The following is a 17,399-nucleotide window of genomic DNA, read 5'->3' as shown; positions in this document are numbered from 1 at the left end:
TTGTACTCAAGTCTAAACACGAAATTCATTTCTGTTTCATATACACCTTACACACATAACCTGAAGGTAATTTTATATGGTATTTTAAATAAGTTTGTGCATGAAACAAAGTTTTGACTGCAACCCATCACATGTCACATGTGGAATTTTCCACTTGTGGCATCATGTTAGCACTCAGGAAGCTTTGGATTTTGGAGCATTTTGGATTTGGGAGTTTTGGGTTAAGGATGCTCAACCTGCATATTATATATTAGGGATGCTCAACTTGTAACTTTACAGAGAAGGAAACTGGGGCACTGGGCCTTTCCCGGGACCCACAGGTCAGAAAAGGTGAAGCGGGTCTGAATTAAGAGCTTTCTTTAAGCACCTTGGCATGCTGCGTTTGGGGGTAAATAATGTCCCTGTTTCAAGGTGAGACTGAGCACTGATTTGTGCTTAATATTACGACAGGAGATAATCTATAAATAGATATGGTTCTGTTTAGATTTCATTCCAAACTTAATGGTGCATGTAATTACATGATTACTGCTATTAATACAGGACACTGTTTGCTGAGATGCCAAAGTCTGTATTTCATGCAGGAAACTAGACCGGCAGCTACAGCTTAACACACTAATGCTGGTAATTAGTGAAGCTCTCGCTTAACTAAATGGGCCATTTGCCTTTGAAACCAGTGTGTAAATAGAAATACAGTAATCTATCATCCCAGTCCACCTCGTTTCTCCTTAGTTTGAGGACTGGCTGTAGTTCTTTCCCAAGCTCTCCAGACATTGTTCAAACAAACTGTGCACAAAAAAATATTAATAAAGAAGAGAAATGCTGAATTCCTAATGGGAATTTTGGTTGAGTGAATCCAGTGTCTCCATCCAGGGACTATTAGGCTCTTATTGATGGGCAAGGATAAGCCTCTGGGTCTAAGTGCATTAGCAGGATATAACCCATTCCTCCCTTTCCATACAGATGCTGTGTCTGATTGGTCTCCTATGCATGAAGCTGCAATCTACGGACATCAGCTGTCTCTGAGGAACCTCATCAGCCAGGTAGCTTTTTGAAAATACAATACAAAAGAAACCTATCAAAATATTAAAACAAATGTGTGACATAATAACATGGGAACTTTTAAATTAATTCATTAAATAGAAGACCTCATGGCGATTCTAATAACTACTATAATTTCTAAATAGGATGAGTATATATTTTGAGATACTTTTGTCTATGACAATTGTAATACAATAGAAAATATCTGTAATTTCTATTGGAGATAACCCTACATACTACTATTACTGCTGTGGTTTGTTGTCTACATTCTGAATTGAGGGATATGCTAAGTTTCAGATAGAGCTGAGTGAGAATAAATGTGCTTTAAAAAATCCAATTTCATAGACCTATCTAGAGTAAGAAATCCTCCTATAAGAAAATAATTTCTAAAGAAAAATTTCATACTATTCTAAGCCACTATCTTAAGCCATTTTTGGTAGCAGCAGCCTATTATAAATAGATTATAACACTAATTCTAGCTAAAAGAAGTTAGGCTACTTCCCAGATAAAATTAGAAATTTACCCTATTTTGATAGCACGAAAAATGATCACTGCAGCTTTTATGTATCACTTGTTAAATTGGACAGGTACTCATTTGCATTCAGTATTTATGTGTTTATGAAACATCAGCCAGAACCATCTCCAAGTTGTATCCCATTATTTGTGTAAGATGTCTTTTTAGAGCCCCAGTTTCTGCCTTCATAAAATGAGTATTCTGATACCTACCTAGGTCAGTCCACCCCATAACTCAATAACAAACCACCCCAAAACTCAGTGACATGATAACAGTAACCATTATTTCTTGCTGATGTGTGTTTGTGTCAGCTCATCAAGGCTGGGCCTGGCTGGGCTTGGCTCCCAGCTGTGGGTTGGGTGTAGCCCTGCTGCACATCTCTTTCATCCTTCTTGGACCACTGGCTACCTGAGGAATTATTTTCTCTTGGCAAAACGCTGGAGCACAGCAGGGCAAGCCCAACCATGCAAGAATACTTCCAATCTGTCCATGTCACATCTGCTAACATCCCACTGGTCAAGTCACATGACCACATCCAAACTCAAGGATCAAGAGAAGTACATTTTGTCAACTGAGAGTAGTTGACGACTGAAAATAAATATATTAAAGTTAAGCCATTCGATCTTTTTTTTTTTTTTTTTTTTTTTTCCAAAACTAAGAACTGACTGTGGACTGGACACTGTGAAGTAATAGGTTAATTACCTTATGATATTATATGACTCAGACTTGTTAATAATTTAGACAAACCACAGTTAATCTGAGGTAAAACTGTAGCTTGATGATGAACTATAAATGAGTTTCTAACTTTGTAGAAGGAACCTTTCTGTAATGTGAGTATGTGGTGAAAACTTTTTGTTTTGTGTTACCAATAGCTGTGTTGTTGTATTTCATTTACCTGGATTTATGTATAAACACCTAAATGCTGGTTTTATTACTATTATTATTATTATTATTATTATTTTTTTGAGATAGGGTTTCGCTCTTGTTCCCCAGTCGGGAGTGCAGTGGCGCGATCTCGGCTCACTGCAACCTCCGCCTCCCGGGTTCAAGCAATTCTGCCTCAGCCTCCCGAGTAGCTGGGCCTACAGGCATGTGCCACCACGCCCGGCTAATTTCGTATTTTTTTTTTTTTTTTTTTTTGAGACGGAGTCTTGCTCTGTCGCCCAGGCTGGAGTGCAGTGGCTGGATCTCAGCTCACTGCAAGCTCCACCTCCTGGGTTCACGCCATTCTCCTGCCTCAGCCTCCCGAGTAGCTGGGAGTACAGGTACCCGCCACCTTGCCCAGCTAGTTTTTTTGTATTTTTTAGTATAGACGGGGTTTCACTGTGTTAGCCAGGATGGTCTCGATCTCCTGACTTCGTGATCCGCCCGTCTCGGCCTCCCAAAGTGCTGGGATTACAGGCTTGAGCCACCGCGCCCGGCCAATTTTGTATTTTTAGTAGAGACGAGGTTTCACCATGTTGGTCAGGCTGGTCTCGAACTGCTGACCTCAGGTAATCCATCAGCCTTAGCCTCCCAAAGTGCTGGGATTACAGGCATGAGCCACCGTGCCTGGTCTAAATGCCGGTTTAAAAATGGTAGTCGTGCTGGAGGAGCATGCGCATTTTCTATTGGTTGTTTCCTATTGGTTGCCTTTTGCCCAAGTTCTGTACCTCAGCCTGTCTTTCCCCCCACTTGTGTCTGATACACTTGCATGATTTTTGCTTCATGTGACAATCATACCCCTCTTGTGGCATTGACAAAACTACTTTTTGTAAGTGTGATGACTGAGAAAATAAGGTATTTTCTCTTGCCAATTGGACATTTAAGTCTTAGGTACGAATAGTAAAGTAAGAAATGACATATTCTTTTCTTTGATCAAGACAAGACTTGGCAAATTTTTTTCAGTAAAGGACCAGATAGTAAATATTTTAGGCTTTGTGAACCATGCAGTCTCTGTTGGAAGTACCTAACTCTGCTGTTTAGCAGAAAAGCAGTTGTAGACAGTATGTAAATGAATGGGCATGGCTGTGTTCTGGTAAAACTTTGCTTATGGATGCTGAAATTTGAATTTCATAAAATTTTCATGTGTCACAAAATATTCCTTTGATTTCTTTTAAACCATTAAAAATGTAGAAACCATTCCTAGCTGCTGTGCTGTACAGAAGCAGGTTGTGGTCTAGATTTGACTCTGTAGGCTGTTGTTTACTGACCCTCTTGTCAAAACTATGATACAGCTAGGAAATCTAAGAAAAAAAATTAAATGTCAGGAAAAGGAGGGTTTTTTTTGAGAAAAAAAAGTTGGGTGAAACTGGTATTTTTATTACAAATATTATTAAATCCTATGTGCTACTAAATACTTACATTTAAAGAGCAATTATATTAGTTAATAGGTGCATTTCAATTTCCTAAATAAAGTACATTTAGGCTTCCTAAAAGGTACATGCAGTCTATTTCTTTTCCCTTGCAGTTTCATAATTTCCTTTTAATTGTCCCACAAGATAGAGACACTTGTGAATATGTTAAAATTTAATAATTGCTTGTTAAAACTTAGCAATTCGGGCCACGCTGACTTTAAAAAAATTGAGAAATTTCATAAACAAACATAAAAGAACTTAAACACGTGTGCAGTTGAACAAAAAGTGATGATGATGAGAGTATTGCCATGTGACTGCCTCCCCAGGTCAGGAAATGGAAAAATAGCACATTGCTGGCTCCTCCAAAGAGTCACCCATCCCTCCCCTTACCATGCTTTCTAGAACACAATCCTGTCCCTCTTCCACAGGATTAACCATTATCCCGATTTCCTTGTTTTCTTTATGGTTTTACTTTATATATTATGTCTTCTGAAACAATATGGGGTAGTGTTGCCTAATTTTGAACTTTAAATTGATGTAATCATTCAGTGTGTATGCTTTTGGATTTTGCTTCTTTTGCTCAACATTATTTTTGCAAGCATCACCCTGGTAGTGCTTGCCATTATAATTTGTTGGGTGTAATCTTTCTGCTGAAAGTTTATACCAAAGTTTATTAATTCAGTTCATTGTTGATGGACATTTGGTTTGTTTGCAGTTTCTATTACGACCAATGCTCTTGTGAATATTCTTGTATATGTATCTAGATGTATATATATCTAAGAGTCAAATTGCTGAGGCATAGGCGTAGGCATTGTCAGCTCTAATAGATACAGTCAAACTGTTTTCCTGAGTGGCAGATTTTTTTTAAGTCAATATAAACATCTTAGTGTACCATCTGACTTTGAGCCAGGTCAACTTTGTCATAGTACTGGAATGGTGGCCGAAAAACAGCCCCGGGGCACTGTCGCTTTGCACCCCTTACTCTATTTCCCCTCCTTCAGGGGTGGCTTGTGAACATCATCACGGCAGATCATGTCTCCCCACTCCATGAAGCCTGTCTCGGAGGTCATCCCTCTTGTGTAAAGATTTTATTAAAGCATGGAGCTCAGGTAAGGGCAGCTGAAACAACATCTTAGAAACCAAGAATGAAAAATGACTATGTATATCCCTGCTGAATAGCTTCCAGCACTTTTGATTAGGCTGATTTGAAATATGAAGACAGTTGTTTTTTAAGAAAATTATGTTCATCAGACTTGTTTGCTTTAGTGATAGGTGGATGCAATACTAAATTTTTAGTCGTGCTTACAGTCTATATCATTTTCTTTATCACACACTACTAATAAATAGTTGTTAGACTTCTGTCTTCATTGTTATGGCTGGAAGGTAATGAAATATTGTGGAAAGCACACATTTGCCTGGGATGGCTAGGATGTCTGAGGAGACAGAAAATCTATGTGGTCATTCACCCTTTGGCTGGCAACTTGGACTTGTTCACATGGTAACAGGGATTGCAAGAGCAGCAAAAATGGACCTATTTGGTGTTAGGTAACTGAATGGTGGGGTGGGGGATATTATGGGCTTGCTATCTTCTGGCAACAGCAAATGCAAAGTCCCAGAAGTGATCGTGAGCAATTTTTGTATCTTGAAGTCATTCCTTATGGCAGGAGAGTAGAGTAGGTGAGAGGATTCAGAACCGGAAGCAACCCTGTCCATGCCAAAAAAAGAACGGGCTTTGTCCCAAGATTAGTAAAGAGCCAGAGGTGAGTGCATTGCCAGATTTATATTTGGGCTAAGAAAACATTCAAAACTTGGAAACAGGGAAAGTGGCAAGGTGAGTGAAGCAAGAGACACCTAGGGTACAAACTTGAAAGAGGTGCTCGTTCTCAGGCTTCTGCACTATTTGTGTGATTCCAAAAATGAATATGTCCTTAAATTTTTTACCGTGGGCAACTTTGTGCCTCACTCCAGTCCTGGCCCTGCTTGGAAGTAGAGTTTGAGAATGAATTCATTGTCTTCACAATATCATTGCTTAAAAGAGTTACCAAATAATCATTTAATGATACACAAGAATGTGTCTGTGCTTGGCTTTTCTATTCACTGTGTAATTATAGCCCAAACACTGTGAAGTTAGACATTAACTTCTAAATTTGTCTGATTTCCAACATTAGAAAAGATAGCCTCAAAGATTATAGTTTTATGACCCTATAGGACATTAACCAGTTTTTATATTTTTATTTTTTTTATTTTTGAGATGGAGTCTCACTCTGTCGCCCAGGCTGGAGTACAGTGGCATGATCTCAGCTCCCTGCAACCTCCACCTCCCAGGTTCAAGTGATTCTCCTGCCTCAGCCTCCTGAGTAGCTGGGATTACAGGCACACGCCACCACACTTGGCTCATTTTTGTATTTTTAGTAGAGACGGGGTTTCATCATGTTGCTCAGGTTGGTCTCGAACTTCTGACCTCAGGTGACCTGCCCACCTTGGCCTCCCAAAGTGCTGGGATTACAGGTGTGAGCCACCGTGCCCGGCTGAGTTTTGTATCTATTAGCAAATATATTTCAGCAGTCCGTTGACTATATAAGTTTTATAAGTTTTTCTTTTTTTTTTTTTTTTTGAGACGGAGTCTCGCTCTGTCGCCCAGGCTGGAGTGCAGTGGTATGATGTCGGCTCACTGCAACCTCCGCCTCCCGGGTTCAAGCAATCCTCCTGAGTAGCTGGGACTACAGGCGCATGCTGCCATGCTCGGCTAATTTTTTGTATTTTAATGGAGACTGAGTTTCACCGTGTTGCCCAGGCTGGTCTTGAACTCCTGAGCTCAGGCAGTCCACCTGCCTCGGCCTTCCAAAGTGCTGAGATTACAGGCATGAGCCACTGCGACTGGCCAAATATTTTTTTGAGCCAGCCTTACCATCTTACTGGTTCCCTCATTAATGAATGAGTTGAATAAAATCTTTGGTATGTGTTAATTCTATATTTGTATGAAAGTCAAGTTTTTTAAAGTTTTCTAAATTATACTTTAAGAATTACAGTGAACAATTTCAACAATTTCCTCACAGCAGCAAGAGTAATCCTCTTGCACCCGTTAAGAAATTGAACTGGTGTGGGATGGGTCTAGGAAAGAAGTTTAAAATAGGGATTAGTTTGTAAGCGACTGAAATTATCCTAACTAGTTTCAAAGTTCATGTTCCTGGGGAGGGCATGGAAGAGATAAAACATTGAGTAACATTTTTGATGCTTTATAGCCACTCCCTAATTCCATTTTTCACAAAAACCTGTGGAATTTGGTACTTTTTTCTCCATTTTATAGCTGAGGAATTTAAGGCTCAGAGAAGTTAAATAACATGTTCAGAGTGGTGGACCCTACTTTTGAACCCAAAACATCCCCCTTCCTGTCTTCATCCTGGAGCTTCTTTTTCCAGGTGAATGGTGTGACAACAGACTGGCACACTCCACTGTTTAATGCTTGTGTCAGCGGCAGCCGGGATTGTGTGAATTTGCTTCTGCAGCACGGAGCCAGCGTTCAACCTGAGAGTGATCTGGCATCTCCCATCCATGAAGCTGCCAGGAGAGGTAAATCTGTTGAGAATTTTCTTTTAAAACCCACTCCTTCAAGGGACATCTTACTGCTGAAAGAAGGAAAGAAAAGGAGGTATATTTTAGAGCAGTAGTTCTCAAAATGGAGTCCCAGGACTGGAAGCACCAGCATGACCTGGCTGCAAATACAGATTCTTGAGCCCCACTCCAGCCCCATGAATCAGTAACTCTGGGCATGGGGCTCAGCACCTGTGTTTTGTTTAATAAGCCCTCGGGCTGCTTTCTGGTGCACTGGAAGTTTGAGTTGCCTCCCTTTTAGAGCATTTTGAATGTTTTTCACTGCTGTATTACTGGAACAGGGCTTGGCACACAGTAGACTATCCATTAATATTTGTGGAATCCGTTGTTATACCCGTGACCTTATAGAAATCAAGTTATTTCATGAAACAAATTATATTCTTCTATTTCAGGGCCTTAAAGAACATTGTCTCAGTGACACTTAAGTTTGCCAAATGAAATAAGCTTTCGATTTTTGAAACTATAAGATGTTGTATACAGTTTGGGATAATTCTTTTCATTAAAGCTATACTTTTTCTGATAGTCTTAGCTCATAAAATCACAAGTTTTTATTTTCTCAAATTTGTCATCATCATAATGACCATACCTTGCCAGAGGGCTTTCTGTTTCTCCAGTGGCTTTCACAGAATGGCTTCCCATTTGACTGGACCAACCCACTTACAATGATCTCCCAAAGCGTTGATACTTATTTATTGAGAACATCCTAACTCATCATATTTGCTGCATACATAGAACTAAAATATAGCAAGAGAAACGTAGAGGAGCAATGTCCAAAATATGACATTCTGGACCAAGGAAGTGTGATTCAGCTTTTGCTTAGTTTTTCAGGTTGGGCCCTGCTCATGTTGGATTTGGCAGCTTCTTCTAAGCCTTGCCTATACCCGCTGTGGCCTGTTTCTGCCGGGCCTGCCTTTGGAGAGGTTGTAAATTTCCTTCCCTGTCCTGTGGCCCACACTGTGACCTTTATTCTTGAGGTCCACCTTCAGGTCCTGTTCCTCCATATCTCTCCCCAACTCTGACTTCAATTTGTCTGCTTAGACTTTTTTATTTTATTTTATATTTATTTATTTGTTTATTTTTAATTATTATTATACTTTAAGTTCTAGGGTATATGTGCACAACGTGCAGATTTGTTACATATGGACTAACTACAAAGCCAGAAACAATTGGAAAAGGTGGATGGTTGCTGGTTGGTTACCATGGCTAGTAAACTCAAATGGAGTTTCACCGGTAGTTGCAGATTGCATCCTGTGATCAAACCATTAATTGATAGCAGTGTTTAAAATCACTCCTGGCCGGGCGCGGTGGCTCACGCCTGTAATCCCAGCACTTTGGAAGGCTGAGGCGGGTGGATCACAAGGTCAGGAGATCGAGACCATCCTGGCTAACACGGTGAAACCCCGTCTCTACTAAAAATAGAAAAAAATTAGCCTGGCGTGGTGGCGGGCGCCTGTAGTCCCACCTACTCAGAAGGCTGAGGCGGGAGAACGGCGTGAACCCAGAAGGCGGAGCTTGCAGTGAGCCGAGATCGCGCCACTGCACTCCGGCATGGGCGACAGAGCCAGACTCCGTCTCAAACAAAATAAATAAATAAAATTAAAAAATCACTCCTGATTTGGCCGGGCCTGGTGGGTCATGCCTGTAATCCCAGCACTTTGGGAGGCCTAGGTGGGCGGATTGCCTGATCTCAGGAGTTTGAGACCAGCCTGGGCAACATGGTGAAACCCGGTCTTCACTAAAAATACAGAAAAATTAGCCGGGCGTGGTGGCGGGCGCCTGTAGTGCCAGCTACTTGGGAGCCTGAGGCAGGAGAATGGCGTGAACCCGGGAGGCGGAGCTTGCAGTGAGCCGAGATTGCGCCCCTGCACTCCAGCCTGGGCAACAGAACGAGACTCTGTCTCTAAAACAAAATAAAATAAAATCACTCCTGATTCTAATTAAAGGAAATTGCTTTTGGTCCTCTGGATAAACTGCTGCCAAATTTAATGCAAAATGGGGATGGCATTGTCTTTCTAGCTAAGGGAACTTGTAACTGTTTTTCTCCTGCTTTGGGCTGCAGGCCACGTGGAGTGTGTCGACTCTCTCATAGCTTATGGGAGCAACATTGACCATAAGATCAGCCACCTGGGCACTCCACTCTATTTGGCTTGTGAAAACCAACAGAGAGCCTGTGTCAAGAAGCTTCTGGAGTCAGGTAAAGCAAAAAGCAAACCAAAACAAGAAAAGAAAATGAAAAGTAAATTAAATGTATTTTAAACGTCTTACTGCTGTAGGAGAGAAATTAGTGTGGGCAATGGAGTTGGACAAGGTCAGGGTTCATATTGACTGTGTTCCCTTGGGGAATTATTTCACGCTGTTTGAACTTCAGTTCTCTCACTCCTAATGAGGATGAGGATGATGATGATGATGCCTCTTCTCAGGGTGGTCCTCAATGATGATTGGTTTCTCCTCCCTTTCCTCTGTCTCCCTACATTTGGCCAGTCACATTGTTAAGCCCTGCATAACTTGCGAAGCTGTTGGATTAGTGTTGAATCTTCCTATTTGGGACCTTCACCAGTTCTCTTTGGTTTAAATACTGAACTTGCCCCATTGCAAATACTATATTTTCCTTGAAAAGGCCTATGTACCCTTATTTCTTTTCACCTCCCTGCTGTTGTCCAGCCCCCTTCTCAACACCTGGAACACCATTTCATCACCTCTTTCATTATCTGAGTCCTGTTTATTCTTTAAGGCTTCAGTAATCTGTTTCCCAATGAATGTTGTTATAGTCCTTATTGCCTCCTACTCATCTGGCAGGCATTGCTGTGAATTAAGAGATGCAGTCTCTGTCTCTCCCCCACCGCCCACCCCACCTCTGCCACTCTGGGCAGATTTTAAGCTTCTAGCCTGGAAGGGGCCATGTTTGGTATCCCTCACAAAGTCAAGAACAATACAAGATCAGATCAGTTAACATTTGTTGAGTGGACATAGATTTTCATTTTACCAGAGAGATGGCAGCTCAGGCAAAGCCACATGTTCCCACATGTCACAGTGAAAGCCAGGATCTAGGCTGGGGTGGGGATTTGTTAAGAGTGTAGGAGTGGAACTGGGTGGGGACAGTCCTAGAAATCCACCTTACTCCTGAAGGGGAGAACTTTGCCACCTCCCCTGTGATCTTGGGATTGGCCAGTCCAATCCAGGGGATACCCCCATGAGTTGGTTGCTTTTCAGAGTCCAAATCACCAGTCCCAAGTGCCCAGTTTTACACCCTGTGGCAGCTGCACACCAGGTGAATTTGGCTGCTTGGTGTAGGCTGGATTTTACCATCTAGCCTCTCCCTCAGGCTGTACTGGCTAATACTCAGGTTCCATTAATAATAATGTGGAGCTTTTACGTCACTAGGATTTTTCTTATATGCGTGATGCCTATGTACAGTGCTGAAAGGCAAATTTTTAACTTTCTGTGCTATATCGCTCATGCTATACATTCAGTAACATTATCAGATGGGATTTTCCCCACATTATAAAATGGAATCAAATCATCTCCCATTTTTCCAGGATTGCTGTGCTCCATATGGATCCCCTCTTGTTAGGAAATTTTGGGTCTCAGGGCTTTGAAAAGGGGGATGGTTGGATTCTGCTCCTTGCTGACTCTTTTTTCTTCTTGTGACTGTTTAGGAGCAGACGTGAACCAAGGGAAAGGTCAGGATTCCCCACTTCATGCAGTGGCCAGGACCGCCAGTGAAGAGCTGGCCTGCCTGCTCATGGATTTTGGAGCAGACACCCAGGCCAAGAATGCTGAAGGCAAACGTCCTGTGGAGCTGGTGCCTCCAGACAGCCCTTTGGCCCGGCTCTTCTTGGAGAGAGAAGGTGCTTCTTTGCCAAAACCTAAGCCCTAATCTGTTGACACCCCTTGAGGCTCTAGTGAAAGGCAGGTATTTGGCAATTTCTGGCTCCCAATCCTATACAAAGATCATTCTCTGCCATCACCAAGTCTGGGGAAGTTGAGATAATTCAATATTCAATGAGATACAGTACTGGTCACAGTACAGTAACTAACTCCTGCTATTTAGCATATTGGATACAGATTTTGGGGATGATCGAATATTCATTATGGGGCAGGCCAGTTTTTTAAAAATTAAGATACTGTTTTAAAATTTTAGTATTACATTTATTTAAAACATGCTTTAGAATGAGGCAGCAGAGGACTCTTCGGGGTTGCATGAGGCCCCAGGATATCTTGCTGCACCACAGATGGGCCAGACTACTGGACACTTGGTTTCTGGGCTTAAAATGCAGCTCTTTAAGAGTTTAGGGTTCACACCAATCCAAAGACATTTACTACTATAAATTAGCCAATGAGAAGTCCACACTTCTCTACAAGTAAGAACTGAGACTCCCAACTCCAACAGTGAAATATTGTGGTTGAGCGGTGTGTATGGAAGTAGGGCTTTGAGGCCTGGGCTGGGCTGGGGAACAGAGACACCTCAAGTTGGGGAGCCACCCTGTTGCAATCTTCATGGGCTCAGAGGCAGTTGAGCAATCAGCTCAGTGCTTCTTTTCTTACTGGAGTGTGGACTCTGAACTCTTAGGGATTCTGGGACTTTGAAGCAGACCTTCCTACCAGAAGGATTCTGATGTTATACAATCTAGTTACTTTCTCCCCACATGATGAGCGGTAGGGTTGGCCTTGGGCAGAACTGTACAGTGGGCTAAGGAATCCTTCTTCCTCCTACTCTCACTGCTCCAGGGTGCTTGCAGTCAAGTCCCTGCCTAGGGACATGCCGAACAAGGCCTATGCTCCGGAGCAGGGCTGGGCAGGCAGAAAAGACTGACTCCAGGCACAAGGAACAGTCCAGTAGAGGCCCCTTTCAGTTAAGCAGTGGGATGATCACGGAACAGTTCTATCTGCATTTTAATAATTACTTGTTTTGAAAAAGTTGTGTGTCTACAAGGCCCATAAAAATACCTTAATTTTTAAAAAATCAGAATAAAAAATGAATAGAACAATGTGGATTGTAACCATCTTTATACCAACACAGTTGTGAAATGGAATGTTTAATTGTTTTAATTGAGAAAGGGATTCACAAAGACAAAAGTGCCTCAGGTCCCCCTCAGTCATAATGTAGGGCATATGTTAATGTAGGAGGTATATGTCCCCTCCTCCATCAAACAACCTCATAGCATTCTCAGATCGCCTCCCCTGGCTTTTCCCTTCTGCTTCGTTTCCCAAAGCCTTTCCTAGAGACAGTAATTACTTTCATTTTGAATTTATGTTTTGCATGGTGACAGTGTGGCCAATGATCCCACTAGTTTATGAGATGTCATTTGCTGCTGGAGAGAATCACCACTTGTTTTGCCTCCATGAGTCACTGTTGGGGTTTTGGTATAGTCACCTCTCAGGGCTTGGAGCCCACAGGAAATGGGGCCAGGCAAGTGCAGAAAACTAGACCTGTGGATTGCTCACTGCAGTTTCTGTCTCTGGGTGCCCCTAAATTCATTTGCTTCAGTCTGCCTGTTTCTCTCTTTCCTGGGGAAGGGAATTTATTCCATTACTGTCCTCTTTCAATGGTATGGCAACATGAGAATGTTGGTAAAACCCAACCATGTTCTGAATTTGGGCTTTGCGTGGGTGTTAGGAAAGGTAAGATTTTCCCTTTTTCTGAGAAAAGGGAAAAGATTTCAAGAATATTACTACCTCACCCTTGATAAGCATCTAAGGCAGCGTTTGCTCAATTAAAACCTAGAAATGACTGTCAGCCCAGCACGACCGCAGCCCCCATCCCCCTCACCCAGTACACTTTGGCTTTAAAACATCAATGGTGGTTGCTGGCCGGGTGCGGTGGCTCGCTCATGCCTGTAATCTCCGCACTTTGGGAGGCCGAGGTGGGTGCATCACGAGGTCAGGAGATAGAGACCATCCTGGCTAACATGTTGAAACTCCATTTCTAGTAAAAATACAAAAAAATTAGCCGGGTGTGGTGGTGGGCGCCTGTAGTCCCAGGTACTCAGGAGACTGAGGCAGGAGAAAGGTGTGAACCTGGGAGGTGGAGCTTGCAGTGAACCGAGATCACGCCACTGCACTCCAGCCTGGGCGACACAGCGAGACTCCGTCTCAAAAACAAAAACAAAAAACATCAATAGTTGTTGCTGGGGGAAAAAAGAAATGAAGGCCCAAAGGAATATGATGATTCATAAATATACAATTAGCTGGTTTTATTATCGAGCAAAGCAAACCCCTTGAATGTTTGCAGGTGCCAGCGAGTGAGTGCAAATCTGTAGTGGGTTTTCAGCTCTGTGTCTATGGACTTGAAGCTACAGTTGTTTTACATTGTCTTTCTTGTAGTAAACAGTTAGCAGCATTCAGTTGGCATCAGTAGTTATTAATACACTGAGTTTCCTGTGACATCCTGCTTTTCTTAATTCTCTATCAGGTCTGCTCTGAGATCTGGTTATTTGTAATGCTTTATCAGTACCTCCTACGGTTGCCTCTGACAGCGTTTCTAGCACAGATGATCAGTCACATCTTTCAACATTCCTTAGTGAGGTTAGATTAGGTTCAGTTTCCCCACAGTGGTTTTTGCTGCTCGTTAATACATATGCCTTGAGAACACTGGGAAGCCATTCATTATTATATGCTTTGAGTATACTGGGCATAATCTCATAGGTGCCTTACTCCAACAGGGCCCTTCTGTTAGGGCCTGGTTTAAAATACTGCAAGTATTTTTTTGATTGTATATGTGTCGAGTTCCATCTCTCCTTGTTCTCCATCACCTTGAGAGATAAGTTAACTCAGTTGATCCTGTAGTTGGTGGTGATGCTATAGGAAAATAGACACCACAGTATCCTTTTGGCTGTATTCTCAACCCTGACCGCACACTCAGATGACCTTGGGCAACTGCCTTTAGAAAATCCAGATGCTTGGGCTTCACCCAACAATAACTGAAGCAACATCTCTGGTTGGGGGGACTCAGCGTCCATGTGGTTGAATGTGCCCCCACCCCAGGTGAGTCTGAAGTGCTACCTGGATTGAGGGCTATGGCTTTATGGAGTTCTTGAGGGTATATAGTTTTGCTTTTTAAAAAATAACCAGAAGAAGATTCCCATTACAATTTGATGCAGGAACGGGGGCGGGCTGGGGGGAAGTGGGCATGGAAAATCATTCCCTATCCTTTTGCCCTATAACGGAGTTTCTCAACCTTGACGCTATTGACATTTTGGATCAGTTGGGGGCTGTCCTGTGTACTTGGGGATGTTTAGAAGCATCATTGGCCTCTCCCATTAGATGCCAGTAGCACCCTTCCTCAAGTTTTGGCAACCAAAAATGTCTCCAGATACTGCCAAATGTCCCCTGAAGAACAAAATGATCTCCTCCTTTCCTTCCCTGAGCTGCCTCCCAGTTGTGAACCACTGTCCTAAAATGTAAACTGTTGAGTGTTCCCTAAGCAAGGTTTGTGCTAGCTAGTTGACTTTTCACCTGTGAATTGAAGCATTGGAATAGCTCTGAATACAGAATATAAAAACAAACATGACTTAACATACTCTTAGGATTCACTGTGAGCTCATTATATTTGAATACCTTAAATTGCTCAAGTTATAAAAATGTTTGCATCTAGAAATATGCCCTTATTTTTAAAGGTAAAAGATAACAATACCATTAAACATAACTTTATTTTTATTATTGGAATTTTTGTGTAGCTGTGTAATTCCCAAGTTAGCTTACTTAAGCCTCCATTAGTGAGGCTAAGCTTTAAATTTCTTTCACTCTGCTCTAAATTAAAACGTAACAAGCTTATTTCAATTAGCTACCAGAAAAGAAAGAACATAGACTAAAAATGCCTTCTACAAAAAAATCCCAGAAAATGATCTTAAGTAGTTCAATATTATTTCCTTGTAACAATGTTCTATCTTGTATGCTTTTTTTTTTTTTTTTTTAAAAAGGAGAAGTCTTAGATCAATAACACCGCTGTGTGACTTGTCTTATGATCTTTCTCCAGGGCCCCCTTCTTTGATGCAGTTATGCCGCCTTAGAATTCGGAAGTGCTTTGGAATCCAGCAGCATCATAAGATAACCAAACTCGTCCTCCCAGAGGATCTGAAACAGTTTCTCCTACATCTTTAAATGCATCGAGGGAATGGATTCACAAACGACGTGAAAACATTATTGAGTGTTGTAGCCACTAGAATTTTAAAATCAAGTTGGGTTTATAGAGTTTGACTAGTTTTTTTCGATTAGATTTGTATTTGTTATAAACTTGTTTATAGAGTTTGACTAATTTTTTTGATTCAATTTGTATTTGTTAAACTCTGAGGCCAGAGTTGAAACACACTGCATACGTTTCTACTATTAGTTAGAAGGCCTGAAGACTTTTTTCCCTGCTTGGAGAGTGTCATAAGTTATTGTTTTGCATATCTACTGCATGCCAAGCACATTCTGCATCATCTAATTTAGCCCTCACAGCAACTGGGTCAAGATGTTCAGTTTTCCAGAGCAAGGATAGAGGGGTCAGATTCAAATACAGGTTTTCTGATGTTAACTTAGGTGATGATTTGATCGAGGCAGGATTTTCCAGCATCACTATCCTTGTTCCATCTCTGCTCTATGGGAATGAGAATAAAGAAATGTATTTCTTGGCTTGTCTAATTTGTTTTAACCTTCCCTGTTCTTAGGACAGAACCACTACTGTCCTAGCATAGTATGGGGGCCAGTTCTTTTTTTCAGCCAAAACACTATACATATTAAGCATATTCTCGAATCTTGCTGCCTAATACAGTAGCCACTAGTTTGGTGGTTCTCCACTGGGGTTAATTTTGTTACCCAGGGATGTTCAATACCTGGAGACATTTTGTTTGTCACAACTGAGGGAAGGGGGTGCTACAGGCATCTAGTGAGTAGAGGTCTGGAATGCTGGTAAGCCTCTTAGAATGTATAGGACAGCCCCACCACAAAGAACTTTCCAGTCCAAAATGTTAATACTGTAGTGCCCAGGTTGAGAAACACTGCTGTAGCCATGTGCCTATTTAAAAACATAAATTAATTAAAATTAGGTAAAATTTAAAATCCAGTTTCTCGGTGTCATTAGCCACATTTCACGTGCAAAATATGCACAAATGTAGTGGCTACTGTATTGAACAGTGCAGGTACAGATTGCGGAAGAAAGTTCCATTGCTCCATCATTGAACAGATTTCTATTGAACAGTGTTCTTTGGAGGCACGATGAATGGATTTTTTTACTGCCTTTCAGTTTCAGATTTACAGGAACACTGTGATATAATTTAGTAATGATGGCTGTAGTTTCAGTTACTTCTCTGAGAGATGAATTTGGGGCTCCATTGCATCAATCGAAAGAAAGTAAGTATTGTAACTCCTTATGTCAAATCCTTACCTGTAAGATTACATATGGTCTAGATGATCTCTAAATCTATTTCCAATATAGTTTTTCTGTAATTTTAAATTCAATTTGCTGTATGAAAGACTCCAGAATATTAGTCTAAAATGCACAGCTAGTTTCCCAGCAGATGGCACTGTTGTCACATAGTCACTTAAGCGAACGGTTTGCTCCTCATAAATGACCCATCATAAAATGGTTCACAACATAAGCTCTGGAAATTTCCATTCAAGAATGAAAACTTTGTAGTGATAGATTCCACTGACACCGGGTTTCCTTCTCTTCCTATGTACACAATAATTCAAATGTGACTACAGAACTTTACCTCCTACTTTTTTACAGAACTTCACCTCCTACTTTAAAAAAAAAATTCATCTGATCATGTTTACATGTATTGCTTAGGATTTATGCCATTAATTAACATCAACATCCTGCCACTAGGAAATTCTTTTAGTTCATTTGCTTAGAAAATATGTGATGAACTCCCATGTCTGTACCAGGCACTATTCTAGGCACCAGGGTGGTAAGGAAC

At 41.4% G+C, this 17,399-nt stretch overlaps 1 protein-coding gene across 5 annotated transcripts in view; it reads left to right on the top strand.

Moving 5' to 3' along the window:
- Positions 1 to 16,122, top strand: part of ASB9 (ankyrin repeat and SOCS box containing 9) — a 29,111-nt gene extending 12,989 nt beyond the window's left edge. For 2 of the 5 annotated variants that reach the window (XM_025372382.1, XM_025372381.1), the window contains 6 exons: positions 961 to 1,040; positions 4,890 to 4,997; positions 7,308 to 7,458; positions 9,560 to 9,694; positions 11,157 to 11,348; positions 15,476 to 16,122. In XM_025372382.1, the coding sequence (XP_025228167.1) occupies positions 961 to 1,040; positions 4,890 to 4,997; positions 7,308 to 7,458; positions 9,560 to 9,694; positions 11,157 to 11,348; positions 15,476 to 15,600 (791 nt within the window). In that variant the 3' untranslated portion in view covers positions 15,601 to 16,122. Of the gene's footprint in view, positions 1 to 960; positions 1,041 to 4,889; positions 4,998 to 7,307; positions 7,459 to 9,559; positions 9,695 to 11,156; positions 11,410 to 15,475 lie in introns of all 5 variants that reach the window. The other 3 variants (XM_025372384.1, XM_025372383.1, XM_025372385.1) reach the window with 2 other exon arrangements.
- Positions 16,123 to 17,399: the final 1,277 nt, after the last annotated feature.

Source organism: Theropithecus gelada, chromosome X, assembly GCF_003255815.1.
Source record: "Theropithecus gelada isolate Dixy chromosome X, Tgel_1.0, whole genome shotgun sequence".
NCBI classification, from domain to species: domain Eukaryota; kingdom Metazoa; phylum Chordata; class Mammalia; order Primates; family Cercopithecidae; genus Theropithecus; species Theropithecus gelada.
This window is presented reverse-complemented; position numbering and strand designations above follow the sequence as displayed.